Source organism: Lucilia cuprina, chromosome 4, assembly GCF_022045245.1.
Source record: "Lucilia cuprina isolate Lc7/37 chromosome 4, ASM2204524v1, whole genome shotgun sequence".
In the NCBI taxonomy this organism is placed as follows: Eukaryota; Metazoa; Arthropoda; class Insecta; order Diptera; family Calliphoridae; genus Lucilia; species Lucilia cuprina.
In genome coordinates, this window is record NC_060952.1 from 28,959,750 (window position 1) to 28,968,005 (window position 8,256).

An 8,256-nucleotide genomic window follows, 5' to 3' on the forward strand; every position below is an offset into this window, starting at 1 on the left:
GTCTGATTTATACACTCATAGTATTAAAAAGTAGATTAAAACCGGCATGAAACTATCCAATATTTCTGACTCTCATTGCCAATAATTGCTTCTTGATCAGAAAGGAAATCTTTTCTTTTAAAAATAAGAAATTTCTTTTTCAAAATTAGAGATCTAGAGACTTTCAAAAATAAAGCCGAACTTTATAAAAAGTTTAACTAAAATTCTTGCAATTTCCGACAAAGCTTGGGAAATTTGTAGAATTAAAATTAAAATTATGATTCTTCTAAGACTTTATTTAAGAAATCATGAAATAATTGAAAAAAATTTAGTTGAAATAAAAACGCTTTAGTAACTGAATATTACAAAAAATTGGTTGTATCGATTTTCGAAATCACAATTTGACGAATTTTATTTTCAGCAAAAAAGTTATAAAATTAAATAATCTAATCGTCTTTTAAATTAATACAAACCATTAAAAAACGATCGCATTAGAGTTTTAGTAATGTAGTAAAAAAAGTTAAAAATAGTTTTAAGAAATTTAAGATTTAGAATTATAAAAAAAGAACTAAGTAAATACATGATTAACGAAAAAATAACAACAATAACAAAGAAAATAAACAACATTAAATAAATAAATTATTAAAAACAATAAATTATCCCAAAGACCTAAAATTAAAAAAAAAAACTTGGAAAAAAAAACAAAAAAAAAAAAATTGCAAATATTACACTTAAAAAAAGATAAAATTAAATAATAATAAAAGAATAAATAAGTACTCTTTATATCTACACCATAACGTATAAATTAGTTTTATAATTCCTCCGGTTTCTGACCATTAAATGCCATATCATGAGCCTCTTCGGCTAATATTTTTGCTGGCACTTCGGCTATGCCTTCAATAAAACCATCTAAAGCACGAGCCCAACCACTGCTAGAGTAGCTATCATGATGCGGTACCTCTACAATGTGCTTTTTCTGTGATAATAGCTTTTTCAAGGCAATTATAACCGACAGTAGTAAAGCTATTTTGGAAACAATTAATGCCTTACCGGCCAACAGGAACAGACCCTTTAGTAGAACGGCACCCACTAGACCTGCCTTGCCGGCCATCAATAATAAAATCGGAGCTAAATTTTTCATTTTACCGCGACCCTCTTCCAAGGCCTCCACCGGACTAATGGAAACACCTAAATTTAAATTACCCTTTGGTTCCGTATTCACAACAAAATCAGCATTATCACTAAATTTGTAACGTAATGTGCGTGATCTTATAAATTTCCACAGTTTATTAGCCACTATTAAACCTAAAGTTTCATCGTCTGAATCTATCGAACGGGCCAATAATATATCGTCATCCGGATCATTTGGTATGTCATCAATATCACTAAAATGTTTAACATGCATTTTAAAACGTAAATCACATTCCTTTATAAATAACTACTTACCGATTTTGGGTTACTGTAACTTTCTTATTCACTTCTATAGATGATTTTTTAAATATTCGATTCATGTAGACAATTAATTTCAACATCATACATGAGTGATTATCTCTTTGACTACATTTTATATTCAATTTTCTTAGAAAGCCCTCCTCCAATTGATTACGATTAATGGCGGGAATCTATAGGAGACAAAAAGAAAATAACTTTCATATTATAAATATTCCATTAATCTTTTAAAAGCAAGAATAAGAAAAAAATACTTGTAAATCAATACCAAAATGTCTATAAGTAGAGTTTAACCCTGAGCAGTGTCATTAACCTTTTTATTGAAGTTGACAAAATTTAAAAATTAATATAAAATATAAAGATTCTTGGAATAAAAATGTAAAATTATTAATAATAGACTATACCAAAATAATCTTAAAAAAAGTATATTAAATATTCCTTATATTGAGTAAGTAGCAAAAAATCTCAGTGATGTGGAAAAAATATTATTTATTTAACATGATAAAGTTTTATTATCGAACTTAAATGTGACATGAACTATTTAAAATTTCATAAAATTCATTGCATGTTTCAAAAAGAAATATAATGTAGATTTACAACAGAACTACTAACTCTATTTTTATTTAAAAGTACCATCCTCTAAAGTTGAAATTGATTAGAGTTTATTTTTTTAGAAATCGAACCCGTAGCCTGTGTACTGATAGTCAGCTAGTCGACCGTGATACTGAAAAATTATGTATTTTTAAGAAACTTCATAAAAAGTAATTACAAATACAAAGAATATTTCTGAATTGAGTGTAAACTCAATTACTAACTCAACAGCATATTTTTTTAATGATTACTACATACCGTTTAGATTACTGAGAGAGAGTCTAGTAATGACTTACAAATAAAGTAGTAATATGTATTTACTACTAAGCCTTGACAAATTGTTTTGGAATTTTGTTACACAAATGAAAAAATATATATTTTTTGTGAAAACTTATAGTAGAAACGTTTTTTTTCTTGAAAACAAAACCTTAGTTAGCTCCTAATTTGCAGGCGGTCGTAGTAAGTATTTATCTATTTCACTATTTGTAAGCGATCGTGGTAAGTACTTGCTTCCAATGTTATCATCATGGTACAAAAACTTTTCAATGTCAGTTTTTGCTTATTATACATATATTTAAAGTGTTTTACAATTTAAAGCAAAAAACGCCATATAATCCAAAGAGAATGCTTATGTGGTTTCCAAAACATTCCTTAAGAATATTCTAAGAGAATTTAATCTATTAAATAACAATTGATGATTCATGAATATTTATTACCAATAATTTCAAATAATGCTCTGTCACCAAACACGTGTATCCTGTGAATTCATGAATATGTAGAAAGTTTATAAATATAATAAAATGAATATTCTATAAAATTTATTTACACATAATTATCCTTATCGTCCGTTTTCGGCCATAAGAATGACATTATGTAGTTAGAGCTTTTAAACTTCAAAATTTCGCTATGGCTGTAAAATCTATCAAACATTATAGAGAGTCTCGTATCACTGTTCTTTACAAAAGAACAATACAAAAACTGCTAGGATCTCTATTTGTAACATATATTAACATATTTAAAACCTTCCTAAAGTTCATTCTAACATGTCTTCTAACATTAGAAGGTCAATTCATTTAATATAAGATCTAATTAACATTTATTTAAACAAAAAAATTTATAATGGCCATACACAGGTGAGTACGTTGAAAATTAAGATTATATTATTAATAATGTATAGGCATTCAATATGATATGTTGTACTTTAATTCCGAATTTAGAACTTCAAGCCATTTTTTAAAAAGTTCTTTGGGGATAGACACAAATAAGAATGTATTAAAATATTCAATAAGTTTTGACAAATGTTTTAAATATGTCCATTATTTCACCTAGCTCTCCTACAAACGAATCTTCTGTCTTTCACTAAACTACATCCAATATATTGTTTTCGGCACGAATAAGTTGTATATAATCATGACCATGATAAGTTGTATATACCGATTTGTAATGATTAAACTTCTGTTTAAAAGATGTCTTAAAAGTCCAAAATGTATTCTTTACACCCTACATCACTTTAGTGGTTAGGGTATATTGTGTTTGTGCTGATGTTTGTAACGCACAATAATAATGGTCCTATGAACTTTTGTACATGATCTTCTATTGTCCCAGGGACGGAGCCTATTGCCAATGGTTAAGACCGGTCCATTATTTCACCTAGCTCTCATACAACTGAAGTCCCGAATAGGGCTTGTAAATCTTGTAATCAAACTATAAGTCGCAATTTTGGAGATAATTCAATTCATCAAATTATCTTGAATATTGCGGCCTGCAGCGTGGGCACTAGCTTTAACTTGCAACTTAGAGAGACGGATATGGCTAAATCTACTTAGAATGTGATTGGTAAATGCACTTTAAGTAAGTTTTAGGACCAATGTTCTTGGTGTTACAACCATTAGCTTAAAAGCATAATATCCTCCCCATAATAGTAGTGTAGGGTATAAATACACATACACTGTTAACATTGAACAATTGGAAGCTTCCCGGGGGTATGTTACCCCATCTTGGTATAATTGCAATCTCGGGAAAAACAGGTGTTAACTGTACCTATAGTATTCTGGATCTTAAGACTGGTGATGAATATACACTTTCTTGGAATGATGAGCTAGTGAATTACGTAAACTGGTAAGTGTATATAAAACAGGATGAATATAGCGGTATACGATCTTACACTTCTAGGCCGATAGGGGCCTAGGTGTATTTCTTTCAAAATAACTAATTTATTTCATCATAACAAATTAAGAATTGTTCCTTATATATTCTCTAAATAAATGGGCTACCTTAATGTACATACATGCATACATATGTTTTGTGTATTTAAAAGTAAATGTTTTATTTTACTGAAAAGTTGAAGGTCAAGCATAACAAAAAATGGTATAATACCGAAGATTTTGTTTCAAATTTGTAATTACTTTCCATGCAAATATTTAACAATAGATTCATTTGTAAAATGAAACTCTTATCATACAAAAACAAATCGCAGACATTTTTCTTACACAAACTAAGTGGTCATTTACTTTTCTACTCGAACATGTTTTATATTCATAGATTCTTGGAAAGCCATATATTTAGTTACATATATTCATACATAAAAATATATCTAGGCATTTATGTTTACATTGATATTCTTTAGTAATATTTTACTTCAAGGACATAATTTTAGATATCGAAGAAGTTTTATAATTTTTTAGTTTAACTGTTCAATTCACAATCGATGCCGGGGCGTTGTAGCATTGTAGGGTAGAAGGGGGACCACTCGCCATCATATGTAAAGTTAATGTTTCAAATTTTCAGGGATGTAGATAATCGATAAACGAAAACAAAATTTAATAATGCAATAAAATCGATTACAAGTTATTCGCATTGACAGATGTGACCCTATGGTAATGATCCCCCTTCTACCCTAAGTCATAAAAAATGTTCTAATAAAATTTTTTGAAACAAAAAATAAATGAATATTAAAAAATACGAACGTAACGAACTATGCGATAGGTTTTTTCTGTTTCTTACGCATACCAACTCAAGTTATGTTTGAAAAAATTTTTATGCTCTGGGTCATAAAAACCAAAAATAAAATTTTCGAAAATTCAAACTTAAGTTCGATAAAGTTTTTAAAGCCATTAAAACCAGTTCTGGTTGTCCGAATTGTTTGAAATTTGGCAGTCTGGAGTACACTTGATGACGCTACAATGCTATGTTTGAATATTTTAAATTAAGTTCGAAAATTCGAAGTAACGTTCGAAAAAATTTTGAAGCTGTTAAAATAATCTCAAAATTGGGGATATTTACAAAAAAATAATTTTAGTTCTTTTCGAGGCCAACTTCTTACATTTTCTAATTTCGAAATAATGGTTGAATAAATTTTAAAGCTTTTAAAATTATCTCAAAATCGTGGAGATTCACAAAAATATAATTTTTGCTCCTTTTTCTTTCTTATTTTAATTTCTAACAAAAACAATTTTGAAACGAATTCGCAGTACAAATAATTTGATTGTGTTTTATTCGATAAATTTGCGCAACGAATTGTTGTTGATTAGTTTGTCGTGCTATACGAATTTCGTCATTTGTCTCAATTTTAATGAAATAAAAAAAATTTTCGTACAACAAATTATATCTTTTAGTAAAAAAATGATTATTTTTGCTTCTTTGGAAGTCAATAAACATCACTTCCAAAGAAGGTGTTTTTTAGAAATACTTAGTTTTATTTTTGCTAAGGATGTTCGAAATATGACTGTTTACAAACTTGTTTTCGATTTAAAATATCGTTCAATTCCCTGGGGTTAGAAGTGAAAGGAAAGTTTTACCCCAATCACTCGATCTGAATCCGCTGCTAGCTTGGCTAAACCTAAAACCACTTCCTTTAAAACATTATTTGAGTAACTGATTCGTGAAATAGTTCTATGAAGGTATAAATATGTTTGTCTATTTTCTGATAACACATGGTCCATTTTACATAATTTTAAAAATTATGTTGGCTGGGTTGTTTATAAAAACTTTGTTGTTATTGGTATGTGTACAGTACTAATTATACCCTGAAGCTTCTGAAGTTTGTATATATTTGTTATTTTATTGTCATTGATGTATGAATTATAGATTTGAAAAATAAAAGACTAACAATGCAAATTTAAACATTTGTTTATTGCAATTTTAATTAATTTTCCTTAGATAAATCTAAAACATATGGTTATATTTAAAACTGTCCTTTGTTAACTTTTACTTACAACATACTGTTGCAAGTTTACTTACAAAGTTCACAACACAATACTGTAAAATTAAATCATAAAAATGAACTTTTAACAGACCCTTAAGACAAGTATTTGTTTACACAAAAGCAAAGAGAACGAAAATTCTATTCAAGAAAATTGCACAGATTTAGAACATCACATAAAAAATCGTCTCAAGGACATGATAAATATCCTTGAAGAAGAAGATAAACAAAAGTAACATATAAAAATATTAAGAAGAACAAAAATACAAACAAAAACGTGGCAAGAGATTAACGATTATAATTGGTTATTACAACAAGAACAAAAAAAGTTAATTAATTACCGCGTTTTCGTTAGAACTGATGGCAGGAGTAGCGCGCACTGCTAGGGCAATTGTAGACACAAAAGCACACAGAAATACCAGTGTTGTCTTCATCTTGCCTCTATGTTTAGTATTTTTTGGATAAAATTTAAACTTAAGCTTAGTTTTTGGTAATTTAATTAATTATTACTGTTTTCACTTTTGTTTATTTTTTTGTTAATTAATTTATGTTTTTTTCCTTTATTTTTGTTTTAGTTCCTTTAATATAAAGGTTTAATTTTTTTTTGTTATTGCACTTTGTTTTCGAAATTAAAAAAATATTTTCACTGTTATTTCAATTAACACTGTTCATTTGTAATTTATTATCCTTGCATTAGCATTAGTACTGACGAAATTTTCCATTACACTAACAAAATAGTTTGTAAGCATAAAGTTTTTATCCTTTTTGTTCGGATTTAGTTTATTGTTATTTTCGTAATTTTATTTTATTTTTTTTTTTTGGTAACGTTTTCGTTATAGGTTGTCCTCTACTACAACCTTTAACTACGCCTAACGCCTAACGCCTACTACTTCTACTACTTCGACGAATAACAACAACTAAGTGGATTTAATGCGTTGCAAATGTGATGACATCGTCGTGATATATAAAAACCTAATGCAATTTTTCGAGAGTGTGATTAAGATTTTATATGAACCCCAACCGCTGTAGCAGCAATAGCAACAATTGCAAATTTTTAATGAAAATCAACTTTTCGCTTTGTCTATACTAAGTGACTGCTGTTCCAGTTGCTCCTCGCTGGAAAAAGCAAAAGTTGCAATGAAAAAATACAAGGAATTTCCATTAACAACAACTTTTAGCCTGCATTGTCTTGTTTATGATACATGTCTTTTTTTAGTTATTTTTCCACAACACTTTTTTCTATATTGTTTTTGGATTGGAATATCTAACTCGTTTTTGTGTAGCATCACAATCTATTTGCAACAAGATTTTTTGTACATGGTACATAAACCAAAAAGAAAGAAAAAAAGATATACACATATTTCATTGATTGTCTTATAAAGTTTCCCAAAACAAAATACACGCAGTGTCATGGAATTTATAGTGACTTAGTATTTACACATGCAAAGGGGAGATTTCATAGATAAATGTTACATTAAACCGATTGCATAAAAGTCAATAGTCCAATGGGTGGTAGCTGACAAAAGGTATTAATTATAACCGCCATCAATAGGGTAGAAGGGGGATCATCAGCCATAGGGGCACATCTGTCAATGCGAATAACTTGAAAACCGAGTAATCGAATTAATCGCATTAAATTTTGTTTTCGTTTATCGATTATCTATCATCCCTGAAAATTTTAAACATTAACTTTACATATGATGGGAGGCAGACATGATTAATTTTTTTTCAAAGGGCTATGAAAATATTTCACTGTGCTAATTTTTTAGTTTTTGTGATAGAAAAAATATATTGGTCAGTATTAGAATGTTAATAATAGTGAACAATAAGACATAATAAAATTTTCGATAGTATAATTTGAAGCTCCAAAAAAATTGAAACTAAACCCCAGAACTGTCCGTGGGGTACATGCGCCAAATATATGTAATGCTTGTGATGTAGAACCAAATTTGGTTAAAATATAGTAAAAATCAGTAACAATTTGTTTTAATTTTTTGTTAAGGTTTGTGAAATAAACAATAAATATCTGATTTATT

General features: G+C 28.4%; 1 protein-coding gene across 1 annotated transcript; it reads right to left on the reverse strand.

Moving 5' to 3' along the window:
- Positions 1–636: 636 nt before the first annotated feature.
- On the reverse strand, positions 637–7,189 carry LOC111684275. Its single transcript, XM_023446415.2, has 3 exons — positions 6,562–7,189; positions 1,426–1,601; positions 637–1,364 (listed from the first exon to the last, which is right to left on the reverse strand). Exons 1-3 carry the CDS (start codon positions 6,652–6,654, stop codon positions 791–793), a joined length of 843 nt encoding a protein of 280 aa, XP_023302183.2. The 5' UTR covers positions 6,655–7,189; the 3' UTR covers positions 637–790.
- Between the last annotated feature and the right edge of the window lie 1,067 nt (positions 7,190–8,256).

What these genes read in the sequence shown, in the direction of transcription:
- LOC111684275 (XM_023446415.2), bottom strand. Translation starts at nt 6,654, where the DNA reads ATGAAGACAACACTGGTATTTCTGTGTGCTTTTGTGTCTACAATTGCC. An exon ending in TCAGTTCTAACGAAAACGCG is followed by an intron (nt 1,602 to 6,561) that starts GTAATTAATTAA and finishes TGTCTCCTATAG; the next exon opens with ATTCCCGCCATTAATCGTAA. An exon ending in GTTACAGTAACCCAAAATCG is followed by an intron (nt 1,365 to 1,425) that starts GTAAGTAGTTAT and finishes TAAACATTTTAG; the next exon opens with TGATATTGATGACATACCAA.